This window comes from Phaethon lepturus, unplaced genomic scaffold, assembly GCF_000687285.1.
Source record: "Phaethon lepturus isolate BGI_N335 unplaced genomic scaffold, ASM68728v1 scaffold977, whole genome shotgun sequence".
NCBI lineage: Eukaryota > Metazoa > Chordata > Aves > Phaethontiformes > Phaethontidae > Phaethon > Phaethon lepturus.
This window is the reverse complement of record NW_010552280.1, coordinates 5,734-23,760: the sequence shown is the minus strand read 5'-3', so window position 1 is coordinate 23,760 and position 18,027 is coordinate 5,734. Positions and strand designations below refer to the sequence as shown.

At 39.8% G+C, this 18,027-nt stretch overlaps 1 protein-coding gene across 1 annotated transcript; it reads right to left on the bottom strand.

Moving 5' to 3' along the window:
- Positions 1-1,467: 1,467 nt before the first annotated feature.
- OPRM1 (opioid receptor, mu 1) lies at positions 1,468-16,275 on the bottom strand. The gene is made up of 4 exons (XM_010291150.1): positions 16,251-16,275; positions 9,205-9,594; positions 7,695-8,215; positions 1,468-1,609 (listed from the first exon to the last, which is right to left on the bottom strand). Exons 2-4 carry the CDS (start codon positions 9,545-9,547, stop codon positions 1,571-1,573), a joined length of 903 nt encoding a protein of 300 aa, XP_010289452.1. The 5' UTR covers positions 9,548-9,594; positions 16,251-16,275; the 3' UTR covers positions 1,468-1,570.
- Positions 16,276-18,027: the final 1,752 nt, after the last annotated feature.

Here is an 18,027-nt window from a genome sequence, read left to right as displayed (position 1 = left end):
TCTAGTTTCATAGTCTGCTGGTATAAAGGGCTATGTATTTAGCTGCAACACACTGAGGAAATTAAAATATTACTTTAATTTACAACTTGCAAGGATTTGGCCTTCAATCTTTATTATGCAGTCCATGGCAGAAACAAACAATTTCACATTAAAAGCGTATTGTTACATAGATTTTAACAATGAAAATAAGAAATACATTTCGGCTGCAGAAATAAAAAGAAAAAAACCAAACCTATCCCATCAAGTTGTATTTTAGAATACATTTAAATTCATCAAAGTACGTTTCCCCTTGGTTAACTACTGATGATTTATTTACAAACCAAGTAACAAACAATGGCTAGAAAATACCATTGCACCACAAGTTATCTACATAGATATTTCTATTTTTCATACTAGAAAACACCTAAGGTAGCATTCACTTCAGTACAACGTTTCTTTCGTAAATCTTAATGTGTTCTAGCAGCTCATACAAAATGGAGATGCAGAGTGTATTACCTTAGTTAGAAAAGCAAACATATTATGGGTTTGATTAGGAAAAAAATTGATTTCTAGCAAAACTTTTTTTTTTAAAAAAACCAAAAATGGTCTAATGCATTAACTGCTCCAAACACTTCCCATAGGGACTGTCAATGACTTACAAATTCGACATGTTGCTGACAGGGCAGTTGAAATTTCAGAAACTAATTCAAAGAGAAGTCATCATCAGCCTGTGCTAGCTCTCACAGGCTTATCACTATATTTCTATTCACACTGGAATTTATGTTAATACAATCTATGCTGTTTTGGGGATCATTCAACAGTCAATAACAACACGGAATACTTTTGTTTACTCATCTCTTTTAGAAAAAGTGATAGCTCATTGTTTTGATTTTAAAGTCTGGCTTTTTATGTGAGAAAGAGAAGCAGAAGGCAAAGCTTGGAGGTTTTTTTTTTTTCCTAAATGAGCACTGAGAGAAATATTTTCCCTTTGAAATTGTGGAACGTGCAATCCTTGTAAGAGAAGACCTCTTGAACTGCAAATGTGTTGTTCTAGATGATCTTGTGAGATTTCAGCACACAAATAACCTGCACAGAAAACACTTCTACAAATAAATTTTAAGAGTAAATTGAGTACCCAACAGTATTACAACTTCATTTTCCCATTATTCCCCATCATTAAAAGCTCACCTTCATTTTCCAAACTACAGTTGTCTAGCCTTTGGATTTTTGTTTCCAACCTGCTTAACACCACTGTAACTTGTCAAGAGAGTGTCAGGTAGCTATAGGTAGAGTAGCTTTATTTAGACTAATATATGTTTTCCTGGTAAACATGACTGTTTTGAACACTGGAGCCTGGCAAGCCCCCACACCTCTTGGCTCTGCTTGCTGTTAAGTCTCATGTTTCTGTTATGTGATGTGCAATGCAGAAGTGCTGCAGAAGCAATTTTTGACAGACTGGAAAAGCAGGCACTTTCCTCTGGAGTATATTTTTGAGGGAAAGTGTATCCTACACGTTCCCATAGCATACTGCCCAAACACACTGTGGCACTGGTGTGCAACTGCTGTGAGAGCTACGCTGCAGGAGACCCTCTCACGGCAGTGGAGTAGTTTCAGCTTCTTGAAGTTCCAACTGAAAGGAAAGAAATTGCAAATACAATGAACAATTACTTGATTCCTTCCCACCCACAAGTGTGTGTGTGTTTGCATATGTGGTTTGTTTTTTAAAGGGGAATTTGCTAATCGTTTGCAACCGCTGTCCTGCCGTATTAAGCTAAACAGGTAGCCCAGACAGTCAGGCAAGACGATGCCTTTGCCATAAAGAAACAAAGGCGGAGAAAGCCACCACAGAAAAGCTTCACGTCTGACCTTCAAGGACAAAGAAAAGTTAGTAGATCTGAAATGTGAATTATAACGTATTTCATACCAAGTCAGTCGTTCTCTTTCTGGAGGGGAACCCTCTGAATTGAGGAGCACAGAAGGATTTCGCTCCCTCCCTCTATTCTTTGTGTAGCAATTGCAGAGGAGTTAGTGTTTTAGACGGTACAGTCTGTGTTCACATCAGTACACTGGCTAGCTCTTGGATTTGCAGTTGAAGTCTAGTTTAAATTCTGTGTGAGATGGATTTACATCAGCAGACAAACCCGGCAATCTCTCAGCCCTGCGTGTCCGCCTTGAGTCCCGTTCGCCCTACAGGCACGGTGACACTACAGAGGTTTCCATCAAGGGAACCTGCTTGCTGCACAGCACATCCCGGGGGTCTGCAACCCTTTTTACTGCCCAGCAAATGCTGAAACAGAACCTCTTGAAAACAGGGTGGGAGGCACTGCGAGTAAAGGGTTTACGGTATGGAAGGGGAGTCACCGACGAAGCCGACTGAGACGGGAGCGGGAGCGTGCTCCTGTGAAAGTAACAGCTCCTGGGTAAGGGCTGTGGGGCAGGGAGGAGGAAAGTGCATTTTTTCAGCAGGGCGGAGGCTGTTAGGACTTCTGATTTGGAGATAAATTTCTCCAAGGCCACAACATAACTCCATGCTGCTTTCATTCAACATGCTATAGTCAGGGATTTTCTTTATTCTCTACTGGGAATATTTCTCCTCAGCTCCTTTTGGCCAGAAACTGACACCCTAAATGTGAATGCCCCTGTCTTTTGGAGAAGCCTAGATCCAGAAAGGAATTTTGAAGTCCATGTTCACTTATCTTTATGGATTGGATAAAACAGAAGCATTTCTTTTGTATCTTTTTACCAATAAGCATTTTCTAATTTATTAAGGAAAAAAATTGAAATGTTTTGTTCCCCATTGATTCTAATTCACAGTTTAAGGAATGCCACAAACACAGGCAGCCTTAGAAGCCATCTAATTAGTTCCAGAACTCATTGTATAGTTTGTTCCTGTTTCCTTTCATGAAACGGTCTGACAAACGCATTCTGTTTTCTCTGCTACCTAAAAAATTCACAAAGGGCCCGTGTCAGTGCAAATCAGTTACAAAAGAAAGCCCGGTTTAAAGGACCTACTGAATTTAGACAAACTTTTCATAGATGTCATTATCTTGCCAGAAATGGGCTTTAGAAGAAATCAGTACTTTATAATCATTATTGAAATACAGTATTATTTACCAAGGACACATGTCCGTTTTCTAAAAATACACTGAAAGGCCATTCTCTATTAATACAGGTACATGTGAATCTGCCAAGGCTTGGAGTTACAGAATCTGCCCAGCTTTTGTCATGTTTCTGCATAGGACTCACCAGCATTCCCCATATTTGTTTGTATCTGTCATATAGCACTGGGAAAATTAAAATGTAAGAAAGTATTTCATATATTTAATCAAAGTGAAAGTAGCTTTCAATTTTTCCTTGTTTCAACTTGAAAATAATTTTCCTTTGCTCCAATATCCTTCTTATTTCTACACATGGCTGTCAATCCAAGCAATAAGGGCAAAGCTTTCAGGGCTGAGGGCAAATACCAGAGCTTCTGGTTACTGAACATATCTGAGGCCTCATATTCAGCATATGAGGAGGATTTGCAGCTTCCATTACGGCATTTAGACACTTCAGTGGTTAAGCAGAAAGCATCAGAAGACAAAGATACAAAAAGTAGTTACATAGGATGACTAAATAGTCCTGAAAATGTGCCTACACGTAATTTGCTTAGTTGCTTGGATACGTTCAGGTGAGGCTGCTGTAAAAACTTAAATGGGTCACAAAGAAACTAACTCACTGAAACAAATTTGATTTCTCAGGTTTTTATAACTATGAATAATAATTTTTCTGAGTATTTAGGATTTTTTTTATTATCAACAGACAGATATTAACAAAAATAAAAGGTATTTGAGAAATACACTTTTCAGGAAAAAAGAATTATCAATGTATTTTAAACTTTAAAAAATATTCAAACTTTCTTTAATCTAGGAGATCAATGAATGCAGAGAGTCTCTGTGCATCTGAAGTAAAAGCTACTTCAAAATATTTGTCAAGGCCTTTGTTACGAATCAGGTTAGTGTCAATGATGTAAAAAACAATTCAGCCATTTGCAAAAGCTGTAAAAGTATTTGCATCTGAAGTAAAAGCTACTTCAAAATATTTGTCAAGGCCTTTGTTACGAATCAGGTTAGTGTCAATGTCAAAAGTATTTGGTCCTTTATTACCGTTCCCTACCAATACTGGGCCATACAGAGAAAAATTTGAAGTAAGCAGTTCTGCTTTGCAAGCAATTTTTCCAAGGTTCCATCACTCCTGCTCTTGTTTTAACTCTTCATACCAATGCACTTATAAGATCGCATATGCCTCCTTGAAAATTAAAGCGAGCCAAGACTTCACGCTTGCTTTGGATCAAATGTAACCTGTGCGTTTTACTGCAGTCAGTGGAGTGTAACACAGGATACATCCCCCACAGATGTGAAACGTCTCAGTCTTAACACCACCTCTAGTTTTTGCATCCCTGATTCGCCACTGTCCCTCCTCCCTCAGAACTACGTTGCTCCACTGAGCGTGCACTATTTTTACAAATGCTCACACCATCAGTGTTATGGATCAGATGCTATTCTGCATGTGAAAGAAGCTGCATTGCTGGAGGAGATTTGAACTTGTTCTGCTCTTCCATTTTTTGTAAATGCTGATAAAACAATAATCAAACTCTTAATAGAGATCTTTTTGGTAATGCTAAAGAGCCACAGAGTTGGCCAAAGGCCAGTATCTTAACTCAGAATAATATGAATGTTTGTGATGTTTCCTGTTACTGCTTTTGCACTGATAGAAAACACAGTTGTTCCTTCCATCAGCTTATTTTTAAGTGCTGTAAGGGTACGAGGCCCTAAGCTGCTGAGTGATTGAGTGCTTGTGGTTCTCGCTAACTTTTAGCAGCAGTGAAGAATTCTCACTTGGCAAAAAAGCAACCTCTGGAACATCTGTTTCTTCAAAAATGACTTGAACTGTGCCGAGTACTGTATCGCCTTGCAATTAGAATTCATACCAAATGCTCTCCAAGGCCTTGTCTACACAAGAAAGAACTTGTCAGTGTACTTAGATCAATACAGATATCCTAGCTAGACTTTCTTGTACGGAAAGCACTTACCTGTGAAAGGATGCCTGTCAATAGAACTTACAAAAGCTCACTGTTTCAGCAAACAGTGTTTTGTTTGGGTTTTTTTCTTTCTTTTTTTCTTTCTTTTTTTCTTTTCTGAGAGCAAAATCTGCATTCACCCTGGGTGTTTAAAATAATAATAATAATAAAATTAGATGTTACACTTGTAAATACTATCCCCGAGAACCTTTTTAGTGTAGGTTAGTCCTACAACCTTATCTGTCATTCTGATAGTAGCAGACAAAAATGTTGTCTCTTACAGAAATGTTTGCTGGAGGAAAAAAAATAAATCGAGTTTAATATTGAAGTTTGCACACGGCTTGCTGTGAATGTATTCTGCAGACTTTGTGGAGAGTGAGAAAGACTGCACCCGATAGCTGGTGTGCTGTACTCCAGGGAGCGCAGCAGCGAGAAGGCTCCGGTCAGCATCCAGCTGAGCAGTCACACAATTTCTTACAGTTCTGCGTACACTTTTTTTCTTCCGTGCATATTGGCTCTTTGCTTCAGTTTCCTTCCTTACTGCCTCACTCTGACCTCACTCCTGATGCTCCACTTTCTCCTCCACACTCTTCCTCTCACCTCCCTTTCCCTTCAGTGTCTTCCCCTTCATTTCTCTTTACATGTCCTTTATCTTTTAACTAATTCCACCACTATTCCCTAATGGAAAAAAAACACCAACTGACCAACCGAGAACCCAGTTATGAGACTAACTTCCTCCTTATCGCCACTATACAGCTCACTTCACTTGCTTGGTCTATCCCTGCCTCAGCTGGCTCTCCCCCTCGTCGGTGTAGGTTGAAAGATCTTTGTGGGAAGGATCATCTTCTATTCTGTGTTTGCTCAGTACCCAGGGAAATAAACTTTATTTCACTCAGCCTCTGGACAGTAAGTACTACATCAGTCTTTGCTAAGGGTAGAAGTTTAGAAGGCTATGGCTTTCCTACTAACTACATAACTAAATGTAGAAAATACGTGCGTATACACTGCACTGTAAAAATCTGGAATTGTAGTGGATATAGATACAATCGTGTTGTCAGACACATGCACAAAATTAATTCCACTGAGGGTTACAAATGCATTATTATGCTGAATCTGTCTAATAAGTTTTCTCTACACCTAGTAAATACTACACTTATATACATACATACATATAGGTATGCGCCTATGCCAAGTTTGGCAGTTCTGCTCTACCACCGAAGTGTGTGTAAGACTGAGCAGGTGCTAACTCATTTCACAGGCTACAGTTTGGCATGTATGAATCAGATGCTGGTGAACTACACCATCAACTGCAGATGCTTAATAAAGGTCCCCCTTCTCCCTTCCACCTACTCCCTCCTCTTTTCTGGTGCAATGACTATTTTGTCTGGAGATGGTAATGTCCTGATCTGGGCTTTCTGGCAGCAGTTGAATGGCAGGTATGCAATTGCTTTCACAAGGATCATAGAATCATAGAATAGTTTGGGTTGGAAGGGACCTTCAAAGGTCATCTGGTCCAACCCCCCTGCAATGAGCAGGGACATCTTCAACTAGATCAGGTGGCTCAGAGCCCCGTCCACCCTGACCTTGTATGTTTCCAGGGATGGGGCATCTACCACCTCTCCATTGACTTCTGCACCCCAAGGAGACAGCCAGCTTGTGGCTGAAGTGGCAGCAGTGAGAAACTGGTGCAGGAGCAATGTAAGTATATTGCTGAAAGGTGATATGGCAAGGAATGAACCAGGCTTGTGACTTTGGTTCTTCTTTTTAATGAATCACAGAGATGACTCAAGCTTTTCCTAGTACTTGTGATGTGCATGAGTTACTTTAATGAACGTTAATATTTGCCTTCATGTTTTGCTTGGTGCTCAGTGAGGGATGTGGATTGGAAATTCTCAGGACTAATCACAGGAACATGGATGTTGAACATGTTTGTTTGCTTGTGAGCAAAAGTTAAGCAAAAATAGCCTGAATAAAATAAAATCTGATTCTCTTGGTATCTGCTGTGCCATAAAATCCCTACTTCTCAAAAGCTTTTTCTACATGGAAAAGGTATGTTCTCAGTATACCTTAAATGGCAAAATGGCAGAATAATCTTCCACAGTTGGACTAAATGATCATTGTAGGTCCTTTCCAACTGAAATATTCTATTCTATTCTATTCTATTCTATTCTATTCTATTCTATTCTATTCTATTCTAATCGTGTATATATATTTATATGTGTGTATATATATATCTCAAAACCCACCTTAGCCAACAGATAGTTATCTGATACAATAACTGCATGCAGACAAGCCTTTGTTAACTTCTTGTATGTCCAGGTACATCAACCAAAACTGTACAAGCACAGTTTCTTCTCTTTTTTATTGACTGCTGCAATAGGAGAAGAAGAAAGATGTTTTCTGTGCTGTGTATATGCATGGACACCGGACCCAGTCATGGAAGGTACTTTTGAAAGCCCTCTGCTTCTGAGCATCAACTAGCACCATGCAAGACTGAGGTCTCTGTGTATGCATAACCAGTTTCAAATTTAACCCTGAAGGTGTTTAGACCTTCAAATAATAGCTACAAATCAGTATAAACTGTAACTTCAGAATACATGTCATCTCCAAACGGGAGGCCTGGATCCAGAGATGACATCTCCACTGCTAGTCATACCTGATGGTTAGTCCTGTCCACAGTGTTGGCAGTGGAAGCATGGTCACGAGTGTTTTGTCGGACTCGGGTGGAGTTTTGCTGCTCAATGGTTGAGGAAGTGGGGATGCAGAACTCTCTGAAACACCTTTTGAAATTCTCATCTAGAAATGCATAAAGGACTGGATTAAGGCAGCTATTTGTATACCCTAGAGCAATACAGAAGTGCCAGGAGACAGTCTGGAAAGTAGTTTCTGGGATGTTGACCAGGGCTTTAATGATGACATAAATGTGGATGGGAGTCCAGCAGACAATAAACACCGCCACCACTACAAGAACCATCCTCGTGATTCTCCGCAGGTTCCTGTCCTTCTCTTTGGAGCCAGATAACATGCGAACGCTCTTTAGACGTAAAATCATCAGCCCATAGCACACTGTAATGATCAGGACTGGCATGACGAAGGCAAAGATGAACACACAGATTTTCAGAAGGTTCTCCCAGTACCATGCAGGGTGGGAGAATGTAAGTGTGCAGTCAATAGAGCCTAGAGGAAAAAAGAAAACAGTAGAGAAGAACAAGCGGGTTAGTTTTTCATTTGCTTTTCTTTAAACCTTTTTTGTTAAATATCATAGGTATGATATCATAATATCATAGACATGATATATGATATTATGATATATGATAGACATGATATCATAAATATCATAGACATGAACATTTACTATGTAAACAGATAAACTGAGGCAATCTGTGACCTGTCATAAGCACAAACCTTGATAGGACACAGTGCTGCAAAACACTCAATGAAGCATCAATTAGAAAAACAAAACCGAAGTAACGTGTTCTCTTTTGTGTTTTATTGCTTGGAATTGCATGTGTATTGGACAAGAAAAGAGTTGAATTGTCGTAAATGCTTAAACTTTGACTCATTTTCACTTTCAGTATAAAACATGGTGAAAAGAAAGATGGTTTAACCACCCTATCTGCTGAGAGTTTGGGCATTTCAGTGCAATGGGGAAGAGGATAACATGACACTTGGTAACTGTGCACAATGGAGAGTTTGGATTTATGTTGAGATGCTGTCACTTCATGCAAAGTCTTTGAGTACCAGTGATTCAGAACATGCTCTCCATTCTGTATCATTTTCTGCCAGACTAGGTGCAAAATTAGCAGGAATATCCTGGATAAAGCACAGGCTTCTGTGCCATAGGACAATGCATAACCACCCCATAGCAGAAGGCAGGCAGGTAGAGATGTTTTTCCAAACACTACAGTAACTGTGTGGGGCAGCGAGGCTCACGCTGATCTACAGAAGGACCTGGAGGTGCCTTGTAAAAGAGCTCACGTGCAGTGCCGTGTCCACTCAGCTAGAGCCAGATGCAAAATTGCTGAAGGGGTCCATTGAACACTGAGATCTGCTTTATACAGGTTGGAGGCCCAAAGTTAATTCAACACCTCTACAATAAATTGAAACCATGCAGAAAGGAGTTTAAACATTGAAATACTCAATTTAGGAATGAAAGACAGACTTACCATGCCTGTATTTAGTAGTTGCCATGAACATAACTGGCAGGCCAATGGCAGAAGAAAGAATCCAGTTGCAGACATTGACAATTTTGGCATTTCTGGGGGTACGAAAATCAAGGGCCTTAACGGGGTGGCAAACAGCTACGTAGCGATCCACACTCATGGTGCAGAGTGTAAAGATACTGGTGAACATATTGTAGTAGTCTATGGATATAACGATCTTGCAAAGGATTGTACCAAATGGCCATGTTCCCATCAAGTAATTCACACTCTGGAATGGCAGAGTACTTGTTGCTAGGGCATCTGCCAATGCAAGATTGAAAATATAGATATTGGTGGCAGTCTTCATTTTCGTGTACCTAGGAAAAAATCAGCAAAGCACATGAATGACCACAACTGGCAACGTTAAACAAAACTGACTCCAGTGCACCACCTATAAGAAAGTTCTGTGAAATAATGTGCTAGACACTGTTAAAGAACATCTTTTCTGCTTTCAACAAATGACGTTGCTATGGTTTACCTACAATAATATTTGCAGTTCAGTGAGACATTATATAAATGGTGTAAGAAAGAAAAGATTAATTTAACTTGTGCAGAGAGAAAGGATACACATAGAAGAAACAATGTTATGGATGCCAAAGAACTGAGAAATAAGTTGAAAAAAATGTATTTGTACATATTAGACACTGTACTGAATGGATGGATTTTCTGTATCTGCTGATGTCACATCAGTATCAGAACTGTGGTCTGTCGAAATGGGGAACTCCTTTGTAGCTTGTGGAGTAGTAATGATGTAATTCCTTAGGTACCTAATAAATACCTAAAAGATTAGTGTAATTATCAAATCTACTGTGTCTAAAATTCAGGCTTTTAAGACTTTCTCATTTGTTTATAAATAGAGCATTCGTAAATAATTTGTAATGACGGCTACTACATTGCTAATGTAGTAGTCATACTAATCTCAATGTCCTATACAAGTTGGACAGATGGTTCACGCAACTAAATGAAAAGACAGATGCTATTAGCCATACGCATTGAACGTATCAATGGAACCACCACCCTGGGTGGATGCTGCAGCCCTGTTGCTTGAGGTAGGAATGCACGCTCTGCTCCACAGTGCCTGCTTTGGCAGGAGGGTCTTCAAACTCCTTTGCATGCCCTTCTTGCTAAGTCTGTGCCACTAACTACCCAAAAAAACTTTCTGAATTTTGAGTGTGTCACACTTCAATCGCAACCGAGCAGTGGGAGCTTTTTATGTTTTAATTTGTGTTTGCATGGCTAAAGGTAGAGTCCAAATTCCTCCTTAGTTTCATCAACTTTCATGAAGAGCCCTTTACAGTTTCAAGTCCTTGTGTCACCTGAGTAGCACTTGAGGTCGGTTTATGAGGATGCTATACTTTTGCAGTGGTACAATGACTGTTTCACTGCAAGTAATGTTCCTGGCTATGCTGCCCTGCTGTCCTGCTTGCTGCCGAGGCACTGTGGCTGCCTGGCTTTTGAGGAGTTCAGATGGCTTACTCTTTTGATAAAACTCCCTTCTGTTCCTGCAAAGGAGCAAGTATATTGTTTGATCAAACATTTTAAAATTTATGGAGTCATTTGCAAGAGGAATAGCCCATTTAAAAAGATTTTTCAGGCAACCTGCCGGGGAAGAAAAAGTGTAAAATACAGTATTTCACGTTTTTTCATCTCTCGCTTTGATCTCTTCAGAATATGAGTCAGCTGCAAAAAAACGGTGATGAATACACATTTGAAACTTTTTTGGTAGGGTGTGGAGAAATGCAGAATTCTTGCTGAATGCATCTAAATCGCTTTTATGATGAACATCTGAAGAAGTCTGCACTGGTTTTGTGTGCTCATTTTCTAGCACTCTGCATGAGGAGCCACTAACAACCTTAATTTCAATTTAGGGTGTTTTTTTAAAAAAAGACTTTCAAGTAGATTGAAGCTTTTTCTTGAATGCTCTCTTGAGAAGGTATGATCTGAGTATGATACTTCCAAGTTTTAAAGAAAACCTATATTCTGAAAGTAGCCTAAAAACCTTTTCTTACAGGAGCACTCCAGTTATCCGACAGATTGTAAGACTAGTTTAAGAAGAGGTAGATGATGCAAGCATCCATGTCTCTCTCTGCTGGGAATTATTTAGAAAAAATGTACAGGACTGCAGTGTGGGAGAGGTACACAATAAGCTGCATCTCTAAAAACAGTTTGGAGGGAAGAGAAAATATTTTCTGGGCAATTTGCTGGAGAATCTTGCAGAGGAGAATGAAAATAGCAACATTTTCATATTGAATTTACTATTACCCAGCATGAAATTGTTGTACTAAGCTCTCTTCTTGCCATGTCCCCTGCTTATCAAAAATGAATGTCTTTTCCATAGGTCTGACAAGAGATCCAAGGCTAGCTAATGATGTGCCCAGGGAGCTGACCTGGAGGTTTGATTGCGTTGTGAGCAGACATACCCAGCTTGCTCCAGTCTGATCTGCTCAGGCAGCAACAGCAGCAGAAGGGCAGTGGCTCTGAATTCTGCATGGAGGGGAAAGGTGACGAGGATCCTGCGCCCTCACCCAGGCTGTGGATCCCTACTCAGCCCTGAGGTGATTGCCCTGTCTTCATGGCTGGACAAGAAAGCACACTTAGATATGCTGCTCAGTGCTGCTGCCATCACGCCTGATTCTGACGCAGTTCTGTCTGGAGAGCACATCACCAAATGATAATGATAATGGCGTTTTTATCATCAGTAATTAAAGCCATTCTGATGCTTTAAAGAGAATGCTTGATAAAGGAAAAAAACCCCAAACATTAACCAATAGGTAAGTGACTTTTGGGTTAGCATGCTAGAGGATGGGCAGAGAAAAGCTCTGAAAAAATGGAATAAAGTTTCTTCACTAGGACTGATATGGGTCTTATCCCACTTAAAGGTTACCCATTTTTCAGTTCTGCTATTTTGTTTTCATTGTCAGTTTAAGCTTAGAAGTTCTTGGACATACTTCATTTAATGGGCTCTATAGGCCATTGATGAAGGACTTCGCTTGATGTTCTCTGTAATCTTTACATCTCTAATCACACTGTTCTTACAAAGAAAGGAAGCAGCGCTTTTGTAGTGATAGGAAGTATTTACCTCCACAATTGCCTAATCAACAAAAGCCTATTGAAATTCACAATATTCTTTTCAGTGAATTCTACGGGATTTTGGTGTTTCTCTGTACTGAATATTTCAAGATTTTATAAAGGGTTTATTTCTAAAACGTACATTTTGTTAAACATGTATTTTTCCAAATAAGTAGATTATCAGTGTCCCCAGGATTTTTTTTTTGGTACGAACAAATAAATACTGAAGTAATTGATTAAAAGTAACTTTAACAGCATGAAAAATAACAGTCCCTCAAAATGGAGCTCTTCAAAGCCTTGATATAAGCTGTTATTATATCTTTTGCCAAGGTATCAGTCTACCTATTTGAACAAGCAGCACAAACATTTCCATCATCCAGTCATGGATGTGTATGTGATGAGATTTCGATATTTCAGAAGGACTGGATTTTATATGTAATTAAAGTCATCGTATATCTGTATGACTTATAATACCAAAAGTATTGTGTTTATAAATGCAATCTTTTAACTGATACTGTTTTCACACTTTCATTCAAGGCCAACTAGAAAATCTAAAAACTACCAGATGTGTAAAGAAAAAGTCTTAAATGCAAACCCACGAAAATCTGAATGTTGGCATTTATATTGTATTGAAATTTCAGCATCTGAAATACTAAGTATATTACATTTTGCATGACAACAAGCAAGGTTACAAATGAAGACAGAAGTTGGCTTTGGGCAACATTACTTTTATTTTCACAGCTCTGCAATGAAAGACTAATAGAGCAACATGCTGATTCAATTATTTGGTGAATATTTAGCTCAATACTGCTCTTGATATATATTCAAATTAATGATGCTCATTATAATATTGACACCCACTAGTATGCCCTTTCTATTTCCTCAGTGCAGGTTTTGTATCATAAAATAATCTATGTTTATGAAGCGTTTTTTTTTTCTTAGTAGTAGGAGATGATAGATTAGATTTACAACAGTAAGAATACACTTTATGTCTGTCTAATTCTGTAGGGCAAACTCAGCCTTGCCTTTATCTTCAATCCAGCAAAGCCTTAAACTACGCTCCGAAGTCTGAAGATCTGAGCTGTAGAGGTCCGCTCAACTGGGATTTGCTTAGAATAAGAAAAAGCAATGCAGAAAATCAAAAGAATCCTGCTCAGATGGGCAGTAAGTTCCTAGCACTCAAGAATAAATAGAAAGTCTTGAAATGACCTCTCCAACTGGTAGTCTATGGACCACCTGTAGTTTGCAAACCAAATAAAAGTTTCACCAAACTAGACTAGAGATACCCCCGGCTCCATTGCGCAAAGTGTAACAGCATCTTGAGCAGGAGCCACAAGCACCTTCCCTTTCATCTCACAGCCATGCGACGAGAGAGATGTGAGCACGCTTGTGCCTCTCTCTTTTCTGGAACACATGCCACAGCTCTGTTTCTGGCCTGCCTACTTCAATTCTTTAGTCTCCACCTTATCACCTCCAAAATCTTTTGAAGAGTCTTTTCTTTTTGTCAGTGGCTCAAAAGTATAGACCAAAAAACATGAAAGCCATCTATTTTCTTAAAAAACGATTAAATTTTTAGTTTGCATCACACTTTATCTAAGCCTAATAGACACAGTTGGTACATTGCTACCTGAGACTTGTCCCTACTGCTTCTTGAGCAAGCTGTTTACATCCATGTGGATTGTTGAAATATACCCTCCTCCAGACCCTTCTGCACCAGATCAATTTTATAGCATTGTTGCACCACTAGACTAGTGCAAAGAAGCCAGAGAGTGGGTCCACGTTTAGCCCAATGAATATAGTAATACATATAATTACAAATTAATTTGAAAACAGCTCCTCTCCAAATAGGAACAGTGAGGAGAAAAGCAGAAACAGGCTTTTGCACTTAGGAAATGGGTTGGCCGATGATACATTGGTAATAACTACTTTCAGCAATAGAGAGGGATGCAAGCTTTTGTCCATAGAATGCTATTTTGGAGGCAAAGCCTTCTTCAACTCATCTGTGTTTAAGTTCAATGCAAAACATATGAAAAACTGGCTTAATTACAGAAGATTCATTGCAGAAAGCAGTTGCACATGAAAATGGTTTGGCTGCTGAAAGAAACAACAGCCAGTAGTTAGGTCTTCCATACAGACATAAATCTTGTTGATGTTGGAGGAGATAAGGTTAGTGTTTCAAATTCATGTTCTTCTTGCATAAATGACTTGTTAAACAAATGAAGAATCATTATGTGCATACATTAGATGATTTTAGGTCATCTTGGGTGGGAAGATTAAAACATGGGAAGTGTGCCTAGTTGAACCAATTTAAATGAACATTTATTTCCATGGCTGTTCTGGTGCATCTTGTATATGCAACTCAAAATCAGTAGGAAAGAGGTATTTTTTGGTGTGTTTTCCTGAGATATCAGGTGCTTTAAATTTTCTTTGAGCCCTTAAAGCTTTGACGAAGGTCATGCCATATTCAGGATGGTCTGGAAAAACCCTCAAAAATTTCTTGTCTGCCAATCCAATTAGTATGTTTGACACTGATATGACGTCTCTCAGCTAGGCCGTATCCTGGAAAGTACCTTTGAACTAAAGGGTCTCAAATGATAGACTTAACTGATGGTCATCCCATCTTATCATCCTTTTTCTTTCTTCGCTATAGGTCTCTATAGAGTGAAAGACCCATGCTGTATCTCAGCCACACTTGTGACGTGTGCTGTGGCAGACTGTTACCTATTAAAGTCTTGAAGTCATGTATACTCTGGATGACCCTAACCTACCTGTCAGGAAGCATATGATTTAATCAGCTTGAAGGTTTAGTCTTTGATTTTTCTATTCATGGGTACTTCAGAATGCTTATACCTTAAGCCATTAAATTCAAGCTCTGCATACAAGCATCATAAATTTCTGTACAACCTTTACATGTTATTAGAATACAGTAGACTAGAATAGACCAGAATATTTCAGTTGGAAGGTACCTACAACCAACATCTAGTCCAACGGCCTGGCCAATTCAGGGCTGACCAAAAGTTAAAGCATGTTGTTAAGGGCATTGTCCAAATGCCTCTCAAACCGTCAGGCCATCTAGATTGGAGGTGCCATACCATGGTTAACAATCTACTCATCCTTTTGATTTATATTCTTCTGAAAAGATCATATACAAGGGTGTAATTTAAAAATAATAAACCCTCGGGGAAAACAAAGAACAAATTAAAAAACCACGCCAGCAGGTACAACATTATAGCAGAAAATGATCGCACTTAGTTACAATGAAATTGTGCAATTTGCAGGCACATTCACTTACGTCGTGCACTGATCCTGAGTTTGGGGGTAACAGCTGAACTGGGGAAGTGAACAAGATTCTACTGCCTTTGAGAAAGACAGAGGCTTCCTCCTGTTAAAGCCTTGCAGCCCAGCTCCCAGCAAGCGCTAGCCTCTGTGACCGGTGATGGTGGTTTAATCAGAGAGGTGAAAAAACATACAAATATCAAGCATCACTTCAGGTATCAAGGCATGGCGTACTAAGGGGGTGTACTAGATCTAAAATAGCAAGGCCTGCTTATTTGTCATACTCGCTTGGGAACGCAGCAAGGCCTCCTCATACGTTGGGCTGGAGCAGCCTTCCCTCCCCTCCTCACACCAGCAAGGGGATGTCTATTTTCTGAAGGCATCTGAATGCATGTGCTGAATGTGGATCTGAACATAGGGCAGACAACTGCTGGACTGTAGCTGCTTCAGCTGCTACCTCTTTTCTCTCTCACCCTTAGTTTTCACACTGCCAAGTTCCTTTTTCACTTTAGTCTCCTCCATAGCACAAATGAAATTAATCCAGAATTTCACCAAAGTTTCCTTCCTTCAGGTTATCTTGCTAGCATCTTTGACTTTCCAGCATGTCCTTTTCTTGCATCAGAGGCAGCATCAAGGCAAGTACAGATCCACCAGTATTTACTTACAGGACCCAGGCAGGAGAAGTAGGCAGAGCACGCAACTTCTCATGGAGGAGCACTGGCTCAGGGCCATTTCTCCTGCATTCAGAACCAAAGAGGAAGAGCTAAATGAAAGCCTTTTAGGCAGAGTCAACTTTCTTCAGACTCTGGTGCCAGTCTTTTCGGGAATGATGTGGCACCATGAGAGCTGGGATGGCATCTGACTCATCCTGTTTTCAATTAATTACAATCCTGTGTTGGGCTCTGGGCTAAAATTCACTTGTTGCTTTCCTTATGGCTCTTCCTGCATTTTTGCTATTGAAAGGCATCATATAGAGGTCCTCTTTCTGCTATTTAGTTTGAATTAGTGGTTAGTCCCTTCCCAGAGAAAACAAAACAAGCTTCTTTCTTTGGGAAAAATAGCTATTTGGGGGAGGAAGGCTGGTTCTGTCCCTTGATGTCTGACTGAGGATTAACGAGCAAGGACATTATTTCAGACAGAACACACAAACTCCACAGTAGTCATAACAGGTAACTGTTTTATTATTTCCCTCATTACTTTCATGCTTTTTAAAATCACATGTATATGCAAAATAACCTGGCAGAAATCCATACAAAGCAGAGCTGATGCGATGTATTCTTTCTATTTCCAAAAAGGAAAGGGGAACCAGCCAAGAACAGGTCTTTATAGATACACTCATATCAATTTGCCACACAAACATTTAAGATGTTGCAATGTCTTGTAACTCCTATTACTCTAATTTCTTTTTCTTTTCCAGACACCATAAAAAGCTACTTAATAATGAAAAACAAATGACAATAATATGTATGCTCCAATGCCCAAACAGTCAACTGCTGGTACTCTTCCTTCCCTTCTGGCCTAGTTAAACAGGGGAAAAATTATCTGCCAATTACTCTAGGACTTAATCTGGCCTGTTCGTTAAACCACCTTTAGCTGAGTCTCTGTTTGCCTGGTGCTAAGGCATATACGGGTCTCTAGTAAAGGTTGCTGCTTTTGCAGCTATTGTGTTACTAACTCATGTCTCAGAAATAAATCAATGGTGCTAAAAAGGCTAACTCCAATATATTGCCATTATCCACCAGTTGGGTGCTTGTTGCTGAAATTTTTGTTTTGCCAGGAAGACATGGCAAGGAAAACTTGGTGTCTTCAACTTAACTTTCTCCCCCATGCCTTCAGGGAAGCGTGATTGCAAGTAAAACCACTGACTACACCTATGATAACTGTGATGACACTTTTCTAGGGGGGAACCAGCACCTGGAAACCAGAGAAAATATCATCAACTCATCAAAAATCATCAACTCATCAAAAAAAAATCATCAACTCATGATTTGTGGACTGATTACCCCAGCTGAGGACTGTATATGAAACAACTCCTGGTTGGGCAAGAAGCTGGCAGGGAAGCCTTTGAAGACAGTTTTACCACTAGTAGATGTGAGATACTCAAAAGCGTGACGGGGAACAGCAGTGGTAATCCCCTCCTGGTCTGAGGGTATCAGGGAGGTAGGATGGGGCTCCAGGCAACGGCCTAGACTGTACAGATCAAAGTAATGCTAAGTATACAAGGTGCGGTCTCTCGCATACAAGAGATCGGGATCTTGTAGTGAAGCTGTTGAGCGTCATCGGGAAAGGAGCGACAGAGGTGAGACAGACTCGTCTGTGATGGGGGAAAGGGGAAAGCAGGCGATGGTGGGGGCAGGCGTGACAGAAAGAAGGAGCGCAATTATGTGTTTTGAGAAGACCGGATCAAAAGTACCAGAAAACATGGATTTAGTTGCCATGTGA

Excerpts from the sequence above, each read along its gene's own strand:
- OPRM1 (XM_010291150.1), bottom strand. The coding sequence starts at position 9,547 with ATGAAGACTGCCACCAATATCTATATTTTCAATCTTGCATTGGCAGAT. Across the intron at positions 8,216-9,204 it reads AACTACTAAATACAGGCATG|GCTCTATTGACTGCACACTT; the intron begins GTAAGTCTGTCT and ends TTTTTCCTCTAG. Across the intron at positions 1,610-7,694 it reads TGGACAGGACTAACCATCAG|TTGGAACTTCAAGAAGCTGA; the intron begins GTATGACTAGCA and ends CTTTCCTTTCAG.